The sequence below is a fragment of the Tachypleus tridentatus genome, chromosome 11 (genome assembly GCF_004210375.1).
Source record: "Tachypleus tridentatus isolate NWPU-2018 chromosome 11, ASM421037v1, whole genome shotgun sequence".
In the NCBI taxonomy this organism is placed as follows: domain Eukaryota; kingdom Metazoa; phylum Arthropoda; class Merostomata; order Xiphosura; family Limulidae; genus Tachypleus; species Tachypleus tridentatus.
This window is the reverse complement of record NC_134835.1, coordinates 73,784,519-73,797,540: the sequence shown is the minus strand read 5'-3', so window position 1 is coordinate 73,797,540 and position 13,022 is coordinate 73,784,519. Positions and strand designations below refer to the sequence as shown.

Sequence of the window (13,022 nt, the reverse complement as noted above, 5' to 3'; positions counted from 1 at the left end):
TTTAAAACAAACGTTACCCTTAGGTTTTACCTGTATTCTCTTGAATATATAACTTAACACTGCACAAAACAGTTTTACTAACTCTATTCCTTTCAAACTGAAAAGTTCCTTACTAAAGTTGGAATATGCTGATTTAAAATCTAATTGCCATATTTTCCAATACATTAATTATTAGTTCATGAATAGTTTTTTTTTAATTCTTAAAGGAAAAACAATTAATTTATAAAACATAATTTAAAACTTATTATGGGTAGAAATATGACAAGTTTTAGAAGTTATCTGATTCTACAATCTTTATGTATAACTAGAAACCTTTATTTGCATATTTAGAGAAATTATACATCAGTGACTCTGTAGTAAGCCTATAAAAACTACAACAACGGAATTATAATAAATTACAACTGTAAAAAAATTCTAGTAAAACTATCAATATTTGTCAAATAATGCAAATTCATACAAACAACTGTTCATTTATAATTTCATATATTACAGGGTAAACAAAATTCTCAATTACTCCTATAAAAATTAGAAACATGCACATAATTTTTTGAACAAGTGTCAGTAATAATTATAATTTTTATAACTCAAAATTAAAACAACAGTATAGTACTTACAGATATTGAGCCATTTTCCATTCCAACAAAAAGTCTTTTGGTTTCAGGATTATAATCCATACAAGTTGCTCCAGCTACAAGAATATTGGTACAATGACACCATACAATTTTAAAACTTATACAAAAAACAGGTATCTAATTTTTAGTTATGAATTTATAACAATTATTTGTTTTCATTTATCAAGTTTGGGTTACACACTTGTTTCAATAGCTTGGAAAAAAAGGAAAACAATGTATTACCACAATACATAATTTAGTTTATTTTGATACCATATACCAACAGTATTTATTTTGAAACATTAGTACTTTTAATATTGAACTATTACACTTTATGATGTCAAATTGTGGTTGATCATCTATCTTAAGATAATAAATTCAAGATCTTGAAAAATGCCTGTACTAAAAATAACATGACTGTAGTCATCTGCATAATCCATTTTACTTTAGATGTAAATAGAGATTAATTCTGTCTTGCATGATACATTTATACTTAACTTTTTAGCGTTGGTTGTCTTAGACATGCTTTTGCTAGCAAAATAAACACAACATTGCACACAAAATAAACCACGTGGTATTATGGCTTATCTTGTCTTCTCTAAGCTTGAAACTGTTGTACTGGTTGGTTGGAAGTTTTCAGGTACCTGGATACCTGTTCAAATTATCCTGATTATGTACTTCAGAGTAAGTAGTAAATCGTGTTGGAATGCTCAGGTTTTTTTTACATCTTTGCATAAAGTAATGTACTTTCTGTTTTTCTTCCAATTACAAGCTGGACAGAAAAGGTATTTTGGCATATCGTGTTATCCACGTTCAGACATTTCTACTTGTGCAAATGACTTTGTTGACTTAAGAAAAATTGCATGTAATTGTGTTACGAATTACTGAAGTACTTCAGCATTATCCTAATAAATGGAAGATGGGAACTGTTTACTTAAGTAAATATGATATACTTGGGGGTGGAAAAAACCAAATTATTTATAAACTAATTAAAATATAAGTATTTTGTTTGCTTGTTTGTTTTTTCATGGTAAAGTAAAATAAAACCATACAAGATATAATTATGAATAAAACATGAAAACAATGTTAACCTCAAAACTTTCTGCAGCCATTATGTATATTATGGCACGAGCCTGCAAAGTATAGGTTACTGTATCTATTCTCACTATTCTGATTTATCAACCCAAACAAGCCGTTTTTACATATATATTTCTCTACAAGTGGGTTTTCTCAACATCACTGAGGTCCTGAAATAGTCAAACAAACATCTCTCCATTTTTTAACTTGCAAAATGAGTACCAGTTTAATAGTCATGAAATTAATATCAAAATATAAAGCTTCCAGCTGTTTTGCTGATTGGATACAATCAACCTATTAATTATGATAAATGATAATGAAACAAAATAACCTTTAACAGTTCACCCTTGCTAACTATCATCACACTATACCCACAATATGTGTATGTTGAAGACATTTAGGTTACAAGTATGTACACACATCATGGCACCTACAGCTGCCTGTCAGTATAAAACATATCACTATCAGAAAAGTTAGCACAATTGATGGGTGGAACTTACCTCAAATATTTCAATAAAAAAAAAAACTTTAATAGTTTTTCCATTAAGGTTAATATGGAAGTTTATTACTTAAATTGCAGTGAAGTGAAATGGTAACTCTATAGCAATGATCTCTGCATCTTAACACCTCAAATTATGATGAGCAGCAATAAGGAGAATGAATTGAAACAAGTTATCCCTTTCCATACAGGTCAAAGACCATGTCATTACCTTTGTTGATTTGCATTTAAGCTTTTACTGAACTGTTATTTTACAAATTCATTTAATCAAGTTTGATATCAAACTGTAGGTTACAATTTAAATGTTCAGATCATATGTTATTTCTTAACTTAAAAGTAAATATTAGAAACAAACACACCTAAACATTGATTTTTGTGTATCACATGGTATATTGAATGCAGCACTGATTCAAATTAGATGTTTATGATGTCAAAATACAAAGTTGACAGTTTTATACAAATTAATAACTCAAATTACCAGTATTGAAAAGCTGGAATATAAAATAAAGTCCTCCTATCTTTTCTATTTGTTGAGGTTGAATAACTTGATTTACAAGGTACAATTTGTTGTTGTTTTTCTTAAATACACTGTCAGACTTAAAGATTAATGACTTATAAATTAATGTCACTGGTCCACCACGAGAATTTAATCGAGTCTATCACAATGATTGCTTCCACTTTTATCTTCACTCTGTGTATTATGTCTTTTTTTTTTCTTACAAATAATAGCTTGTCAGCATCACTGTTTCCATTACTTTGACTTTAATTTTGCACAACTTTTTTAAGAACTAGGTAGTAGATTTAGAACTGGGAAACTGCCATGATGATAGGTAACATGGGTTTCCAGCAAAAACACTACATAATGCATTTTATAGCTCATATATAGAAGTGAAGGCTGAGCTTTACCAAGATGAGAGTTGAAAAAGATACTCAGGCATACTAAGTACAAAATAGGCATGAGAAAAAATTTGGAAAGCTTGAAAAACCATCCCAACCCAGCTGTCTCCTCTTTAAGAAGGGAGGTGTAAAAGAAAAATGCTTCTTCAGAAAGGGCAAGTAGAAGATAATTATATATATAAAAATGAAATCTTAGCTCCTGTTCATGAAGGTGGTGATTGAAGGCTTTCATAATTCAACTGAAGATGTATGGAAAAGATTTGATTCCAATAAACAGAATGTAAAAAATGTGTGAACATGGCAACTGCAATATTTAGAAAAGCATCTAACATACCAGACTGTCATTCTCAAAACAGGTGAAAAAGACCATCTAAAACAACAACCAGAAATTTGTTGAGAGATGACAGGCCTATAACTGGATGTCAATTTTCACTCTTCTTGGGGACCACAAAGAGATAACAGTAAAAACTTAGAAAAGGGGTGTGCACCGTCTTGACTAAAATTTTAGCCAAAAGATCCAAGGACACACCCTAAAAGTCAAATATAAATTCAATTAAGGATAAAAAAAAAATAGGAAGAGGAGAGAGGGAGGAAAAAAAGAGAGAACATGAAGATCCCAGCTGTTGGCAGAAAATTGAAACTAAATTGACATAGTTAGTCTGTAATGTGACGAGGTATTGTCTCACAAGATAAAGGATCCCACATGAACTAGATATTGAGTCAATAATGACTATACAGCCTGATTAGTTACTCAAATGAGAAGGAAAACCACAGCAGATGTTGACTTCCAGCACAGGAATGCAAGGTGCCAAATATTCATACAATGGTGAATAAACAGACCTTAAGAGTCATTTTCTGTATCAAAGCTCTAAGTATTTACTTGCAAATAGTAACATTATCATAACTTTTTACAATTTATTTTTAGTAGGTCTGTTATGTCTGTGGTATTCAGACTTTGGTCATTCACATTCTAATGATCTTGAAATTAATTATCAAACACACTGGATTAATGAACGTGAGAAACATTTCTATTAAAATATCCATATAACATACACATTTCAAAATTTCATAGTTCAATTTAAATAAAAAACCAAAATTAATGCAAGAGATCAACATGTGACAATGTAAAGCTAAAAACTTATACCAGTTAACCTGCTCAGTATACGAAAAAATAGTTTATTTACTAACTATTCAATCTAAATGGCCATGTTTAACTCTTCAAATGCAATGTTTTGGGGATGAGAACAGAAAACTTTTGGCTGGTCCTGGGTTCTAGCAAATAAGTAGGAGCAGCTCCTTGAAAATAAAAAGTTTAAGTGCTTTCTGGGCCATTTTAGAGCACTAATTAATTACATTATTTGCTGACAAGATTATCAGTAAAAATGAACTTTTTACCTTCTAACTTGTGTTATCCTTATCAAAATTACAGCCAAGTTAATATACAAATTAGTCATTTCATGAAATGTTGAGGTAATACTTGTAGAAATCAAGTTTCCATTATAGAAAATTACTGACAAATCATTTATGGGGTGAGTCTTTTAAAAGACAGATATGAATGTATGCATGTTTATGTAGGAACCTATGCTTATCCTACTATGAGAATTTATATGCATTGTAACAACCTTTTTTTAAATAAAACTTGCTTCACAAAATTTGTCTTGCATTTAAATGGAAAGATGTCATACCATTTCCTAAATTTTAACTGAAACAAGTTATTCTATTTAGGAGTTATTAATAACAAACTTTTTGACTTATTATATTGTACACGTTAATATTTTACGATATTTATAAATTCTGTATTGTAATATATATATAAAACCAGATTTTTATTCATTTTTTAGTCAATGCAAAATAGCTTACAAGATGTGTACAATATAAGATTAAAAATACGTTTAGTAATACATCACATTTAATGTTTCCATTTACAGAAAATGGTCCTTAATTATTAAAAATAATTTCCCCTTTCATTGTATCGTGTTCGTACATCCAATTTCTTCAGCCCTAATTAAATGATTTTACACAAAAATGTCAAATAAAAGAAAAAAAGTATAATCTGTGTAATTTTAAACATAAGTGAAAATTAGATCATTAAAGTGGATGGTGAAAGATTTAAAATCCACTTCCACAAAGATCTTTTTCAATCATCCACCACTGCATTTTAAAAAGTTTGTACATTTCTAAGTGGGTTGGACAGCTCCAGTTTCAAAAGACATTTTGAATCAATTGGCTGGTTGCCAAATGGACAGTTAAAAGGAACCTTAATAACAATTTCTGTTTACACCTGAAAGCAGATGAGACTGTTTTTGACTCTACATTACCTCCAATACTAATGTCTTCTCTTGCATCAATACCCACCCCACCTCCAAACAGTTTTCTCTCTAAATTTGTTTGAAAAAAACTGATTAGGTGGCCCATTTGACAACTGAAACAAGAGTACTCACATGGCATACCATGACATATGCTTGGCCAATATTGTCCTGTATCTCTTTTCAACCAAATCCTCACAGTCCTAAAAAAACATCAAAATTACTTTTATAAACAGTTTTCAGTCCAAACAAATGTATAAATAACAATATCAGACACACAACATATATAATGTACATATAATTATCTCAAGCACACAATACATACTGTGCATATAACAACACATTGACACACTGGCATACATACATTTCATATGGAAAGCATGAAACAGTGGCACTATTATATCGTAACAACCAATACTGGATATCTTTTGGAAGGAAAAACCCATAAGCCAAAAGACCCAGAGACCAAGACATTTATTAACATACATAAAAAGCATATTTTACATATTCAAAAAAAATTAAGCAAAAAGATTTAAAATAGCTTGTACAAAAAAAATAAATACAATTTGCTTGCATTGTGTTTAATGTAGTTTGCAAACTTATAGTATACATGTTTGAACAAGCAGGAATGATAAATCAGAAAAATATATCTTAATTTCTCTACAGTTGCTATTTTCGATACTACACTCTTAAAAGATTTTCACTCAAATATACTTTCACAAATTATACTAATAAATCTACTGGTGTCTTGTTTTCATCATATGTTACTATATGCATCAATAACAGAAATGGATTCAATTTCAATGTTACTTTACATTTGGCTGAAGAATAATTTTGTTATTTGGACAATATCTCAGTATCCAAAAGTTTTATTCATTAATGCCAAATGTAATACTATTAAGCAATATTCCAGGAATATGAAAATTATGTTTGTACATTATTTCTGCAAAAGACTGAACAAACATGTACTTGTCTCAAATTAACCAAAACACAATTTAATTTTTTGTTTGAGAAAAACCAACATTTATACTGGCCCCCTTAGCATACTTTACTGTAGATGTTGAAAATTGAATGATATCGTTCCGTTTCATGCCACTTAAACTATCATTTATTGTTGAGAAAGAATTTGAATACAGGTTCGTTTGTATATAGTACTCACCTCCAGCTGTTTGAAAACTGATGTCTATTTCAACTTTTTGGTTTGATTCTCTCTCCTGAGCAAAGATTTCTGAGCATTTATACAACCAGTGAAGTTGCTTTGTGCTAACCTGTGTTTTGTTGCTCTGAAGATAATGTATTTATATGTAAATCACCTATAAGATCTCTAAAAGATTGTCACACAAGAAATAAAGAGTATATCCAGAGTTATTCAATACCACTTGGAGAGTTTGATCTACCTACCTCATACAACCTGTACCACTTATAGAAAGTTTCACAAACCTCTTCAGAGTTTGTGTACAACTTGTAAAAAAAATCGTGAAATTTTGCCTTAAATTTTCACTAGCCACAAATTTGAATTTTAAATCTTGAGAATGTGACATTTCTGTCCCAGAAACCATGATGTATTCATCACACTATTACCAACAATAGAGCTGCCTGTACTTTTTTTTTTAAGCATTATGCTGGTGTTGTACCGTCCTACTTGGTTGGATAACAACCAAACATGATATATGCTAATACTGACTGTACTTTGGAACAATTATGTTTCATAAACTACACACATGAGGTACAGTTTCTTAATATTTACATGTTATTTGCCATTTTTGTAATTATTTCCAATACCGTATGTATGTACATGTATACATACATACACACATACAGCACAGGAAATACAGAAATATCATGAAGTCACAAATATTCAATACACATACTATTATAAAAATATACACACTGAATGGTCATTCCATTAGAACCCTCATCCCAAATGTATTTGTAGAGCCTCCATTTATTTGAATATCCAAAATGAACCAATCATATGAAATATGCTTGAGCCCTATGAATGTAAAGATGTAGCCATATGATATTTGTTTGTAAGAAAACTGGTAAGGTCATTACAGTAGTTAGCATCCAGTAGGAATGTTGTTATGAAAGATAATTTATTTGACTATTTGTCCAAAAACATTTGCCATTTGTCTGCAAACAATAGCAATTGAAAGGGAATACATAATGCACTACGTAAAATTGGGACTGCTAACTGCTCATGAAATATTTATGAAAAAATACAATAAGATAAGGCTGTGGAGTGCAATAAACAACATAAAACCACAAAAGATTTAACACTCCTATGAAAAGTGGGGCCTAATAGGCCCCAGAGCAACTTGAAAGGTTATTAATATTAGGCTAATAATTTTGTATTTAAATGAAATTGCCATTTAAATCCATTAATGAATGGATTAACGAGATTCCCACTGTCCCTATCTACTATCTAGCGAAACCACAGCCAGGGGAACGGGCTTGGAGAAATCAGGACAAGAAACGTCTTTTCGTAGGAGTGTTAACCAATTCCTTCAAAAGGGATCACAAATTCAAAAATTCTTCAAATGTACTATCCAAAGGACATACCATAAAACTATCATATGGCAATCAACAGTCAGTCCAAAAATTGTTTATCTTAAAAAGTAAACAAATCATTGCAAAAAAATACTGGTATTTATAAATAGAAATATGTAATAACTGTAACAGAAAATATAGTTTATAACTTTGAAATATCTTACTATAGCATAGACTCAAACTAAAAGAATGAAATGAGCATTTATACTTAAAATTGTTAAAATAATAAAAATTATCACAAATTTAATTTATCAATACCTCGAAATGGCATATCTCACACATTCTCCCACTATGGCAAAAATGTCTGAATAGTAAATCTCGCATTATTCATTATACAATGTAGTAAAAATGCATACCTCAATGTAGAAATTAAGACCACAAAGACAAGTGATAACTGTAATAATGTATACCTTGGCAGATATATTTTTGACCCTTCTAAGTTCAAACATCTACCTTATTGCTTCTTTGCACAATGTCACACCCCCAGACAGAATATTTTTTTTATATTTTACTACAAATATCACATTAACTTATTTCCTCTGTTATAAGCATTCCATTCACACTATCTTGCTGTAAAACATCTCATATGCAAGAATTGTCTAGTAAAAAACCAAAAACTACACATTACAGGGTCATTCCATGTCAAATCACTCAGATTTTGGAATATTTTCCAGGTGACCCCATCAGAATAACTTGCAAAATTCATGTGCTCATCTACCCATATAATGAAAAACTGCCAAAGGTTAGATCAATATCTCTAATAGCTTCTGATTTACAGCCCTGTAAAATTTAGGTTTGTTTTTTTTTATTATTTGTGGCAAATGCATTTTTGGGCAACTTTGGCTGCTTTAAACTGCAAGAGTAATGGTGGTAGAAATATGAAATTTGCTACACTGACTGAATTAATCTCACAGAATTCAAAAATGGTCTTAAACAAAATTTATCTCTCTTAGGATTTTCATAGTGAGGCTGTAAAATCACCTGAAAACCCAAAATTGTAAAAAAACATGGCTTTATTTAATAAGCCATAGCTCTAAGACTTAATATGATACAAAGCTGAATTTTGTTTTCTAATTTCCTAACATATCAGTTGATAAGTCAGCAATTGTTGTAATTAAAAGTCTATTAGATCTCCTGTAAAAAAAATGTAGTTACATGCAACTTATGATTTGGCTAAAAATAGCCCTACTTCAGGCCACAGTTTGACAGTGTCACCAGTTATTCAACCTTTCCAGACTTTTACCATATATTCTTACATCTCTTAAGTATTAGAACACAAAAGTAGGTTGTACACCATCCCAATTTCTTTTGTAGATCATACTTAAAGTGTCCTCAGACCATACGTTGTTTACTTGAAAAAAAAACAACTTCAATTCAGGTGTGTCACTGTGTGCAAATATATCCATACAATTGCGAAATAATTTATGAATCCCATTGAAATATTCTAATCAGCCTTTACCATATATTCTTAGATCTCTGAACATTATCTTCAAAAAATTCAAGGTTGTGTAAAATAATAAATTATCAAATTTTAAGTGTCTCTGATATGTACCATTGGGCAAAGGACCACATTCAGGACATTCAGTTCTTTCTTGTCAATCAGGAATCAGTCCTGCAGAATTGTGTTAAGTTTGATCTACTTGAGCACCATGAAAAATGCAAAACTGTGACAGGTATTAGGCCATTATAGCTTTATTCCCAACTCTACCAACAAATTGTATATGAGAAGGCTATCAGATGATGATATGTACACAGTTGTAACTGTTGGTAGTAGCAGTGAAAGTAATGCTGCAGAAGCTTAAATAGGGTCTAATGATAGCAATGACAATTATCAGCCAGGGAAATATGTGGCATGCATATACAATCATGAATGGTGTGTGGAAAACAAAAGATAGATCAGATGAACATTCTGATGTGTTGGTGTCATTTATGAAGAAGTCAAGAAACGAACTGTTCTCATGGCCTGCAAGGTCACGTAAAAATGAAAGCTGGATTCCTTTTCAACGTATTCTTTGTCTGATAAGTGCACCTACCATGCAAGGCAGTAGTGCTCGCCACTATGTTCTAAGTCAAAGTGATCTCAACATAATCAAACTCGAATTTCAGAAATTTATTCAAGCTGTCTGAACAAAGCAATGTTTATTTGATGTTGTTAAGGCTAGTTTATTGCCAAAGCAGTTTTTGAAACATTTCATTGTCACGATTATTGCAGTTTGGTGTGACTATAATCTTTCTCAGTTATCCCCTGTTGTAGCACTGTGCTTTTTGTGTGTGATTTACCTTTGTATTTATTATATTATGAATCTTAAACTCAGCCATACCTGCATAACTGTAATGCATACACAATATATTTGCATTGCCATGTGATCTGACTAGTTATGCCAATAAACTTGTTCGGAAATGAATTAATTCTTTCTTGTTTCTTACAACTTCATTATTTAACATTGTGAAAGGCAGGTTAGAATATTTCAGTGGGATTCATAAAATTCTGACAGGTATTTTTCAAAATTGTATGGATATATTTGCACACAGTAACACACCTGAATTGAAGTTTTTTTTTCCAGTAAAAAACGTATGGTCCGAGGATACTTTAAAATATTATAACTCAAAAAGTAGGTTGCACACCATCCTGATTTTTTTGTAGATCATATTCAGAGATGTAAGAATATATGGTAAAAATCTGAAAAGGCTGAACAATTGGCGACATGGTCAAACTGTGGCCTGAAGTTGGGCTATTTTTAGCTAAGTCATAAAACACTGCATGCAACTACATTTTTTTTACAGGAGATCTAATAGACTTTTAATTACAACAATTGCTGATTTATCAACTGATATGTTATAGAAAATTAGAAAACAAAATTCAGCTTTGTATCATATTAATTCTTAGAGCCATGGCTTACTAAATAAACCAATGTTTTTTTACAATTTTGAGTTTTCAGGTTATTTTATAGCCTCACTGAAAATCCTAAGAGAGAGAAACTTCTGTTTGAGACCATTTTTGAATTCTGCAAGATTAATTCAGTCAGTGTAGCAAATTTCAGCCTTCTACCACCATTACTCTTGCAACTTTAAGCAGCCAAAATTGCCCAAAAATGAATTTGCCAAAAATATCAAAAAATTAATTAAATTTTGCAGGGCTGTAAATCAGAAACTATTAGAGATAGTGATCTAATCTTTGGCAATGTTTCATTATATAGGTAGATGAGCACGTGAATTTTTTCAAAGTATTCTGTGGGGGATACCTATAGCCCCCTGGATGATTTGACATGGAATGATCCTACTGTACTCTAATCAATAGCCTACAGTAGACCTTAGACTGCTTTTAAAACAGTTTTTCATGGCTAGATTCATTAGAATAATTTGATCCACAGATTAAAAAAATGATGGAATAGGTATATTTAGAAACTATGTTTCACTAAATATTGTTTTCCTTTTTTTTGTTAAATATTTCTTTGCTCAATCATTTAACAACCACATAATTTTATACATCTTCAAAAAAAAAAAAAATCATTAACCAAACTTATTCCTTGATTTAAAAACTAAAATAGGTCTGAAATAAAATTTCTTACCTGTCATCACTGATACTGATAACTCCATCTTCACCTGGGATAATTGCTGCCATGTTCACAGTATCTTGATGCCCCTCTAGCTTGTTCAGAAGTTCAGGTTTGTGAGAAGTTGTCACATTTACAGCTCCTCCAACAGGTTTAATTTCTGCTGCCATTATCTTTACTTGTAGTTGTACAAGCTATAAATTCACTTTCAGAAAACGAATTTGCTATAAATCTCTCAATGAGGCAAACCTACGAACCACATTACTTACAAATTATTACAACGTTTTCAATTTCAAGACTGAATCTTTATCATTTGAAAATGTATCTTATTCCTATCCTATAATGATGCAACTAAAGTATACAAACTGTACATTTTGTTACTTCAGTAACAATTTAATATTTCTTTATCAACAGTTTACAAAATATGAACAAATACTAAGCTTAATAGAAATAACAAAGTTTTCAGTTTAACAGGAAGATGGTGAGAAGTTAGTTATCACAATTTAATACTATTATATATATATATATATATATATATATATATATATACACACACACATAACCTAAAAAATATTAATAATAATAATAATATTAATACTTCTTATGATGTGAAGTTTACAGATACTAAACATAACTTATTATCTAGTCTTTCCAACTATCCTATCTACTACTAAAACTAATATTTTATTAGTACTAGATTAGTAGAAGTAGAATATAGCTCTGTCAGCAACAAACGCAACTGTCATACTATACACTACTACTTTAAATTTTAATCATAGCATCGTGATAAGATTTTAATTACAAAATACTTTAAAAACCCTGTACTTTTAAACTCAAACCTGAAAATTATTCATCTTCACTTACTTTCTTTGTTACTACTGAAACAAATCACTTATCACTTGAAAGTTAAAACTTCTCAACAACTGTAACTTATAAATTAACAGTCATATGACCTCACGGTGACGTAAAGACTACCGTTTATAAGTTAAAACTGTCAGTCCTAAACATATGTGATGCGTATATAAATATGCAAACTAATAAACGAAACACTATGCAGCCTTTTGTGAAAGCTCGAGTATGTCTGTTTAATATACTTATCAAATGTTACTCTTTCATAATACAGTGAAATATAAGTATTTTGTCATTAAACTTTATCAAAACGCCCTTACGTATCATTATCACTTAAGTAACAGCTGAATGCCAAAGTAAATGTTTAAAAAACACCGTAAAATTTCGCTTTAAATAATAAACTTTTCCATAAAGTTGTTGTTCAGGTTTGTTTGTTTTTTGTAAAGAAAAATAATAATTAATAACAAGGTATTTATAATAGGAAACATTATCATTGACGCTAAGAACATGTATAAAGAGCAGAAATCCATTTGTCACATATTTTATTTTGGAATGAAGATATAACAAATCTTCTCAAATTGCTTTTATGTGAAAAGGCAAATTTAATTTAATTTTCTGGAAAAAAATGTTTTGTGAAAACTTGGGAATATTCTTTAAAGATAAGTTCCTAGGCACGATG

General features: G+C 30.3%; 1 protein-coding gene across 3 annotated transcripts in view; it reads right to left on the bottom strand.

Annotated features, from left to right (window-relative positions):
• LOC143232468 (WD repeat and FYVE domain-containing protein 2-like) overlaps positions 1-12,691 on the bottom strand; it is a 39,185-nt gene extending 26,494 nt beyond the window's left edge. Inside the window, exons 1-4 of one of the 3 annotated variants that reach the window (XR_013017541.1) lie at positions 12,359-12,643; positions 11,510-11,699; positions 5,526-5,593; positions 615-688 (exon numbers count right to left, since the gene is read on the bottom strand). Coding sequence is in view for 2 of the 3 variants with exons in the window: in XM_076467969.1 (XP_076324084.1) it covers positions 615-688; positions 5,526-5,593; positions 11,510-11,664 (297 nt within the window). In the remaining variant the exon portion in view is untranslated. Of the gene's footprint in view, positions 1-614; positions 689-5,525; positions 5,594-11,509; positions 11,700-12,358 lie in introns of all 3 variants that reach the window. The other 2 variants (XM_076467969.1, XM_076467970.1) reach the window with 2 other exon arrangements.
• Positions 12,692-13,022: the final 331 nt, after the last annotated feature.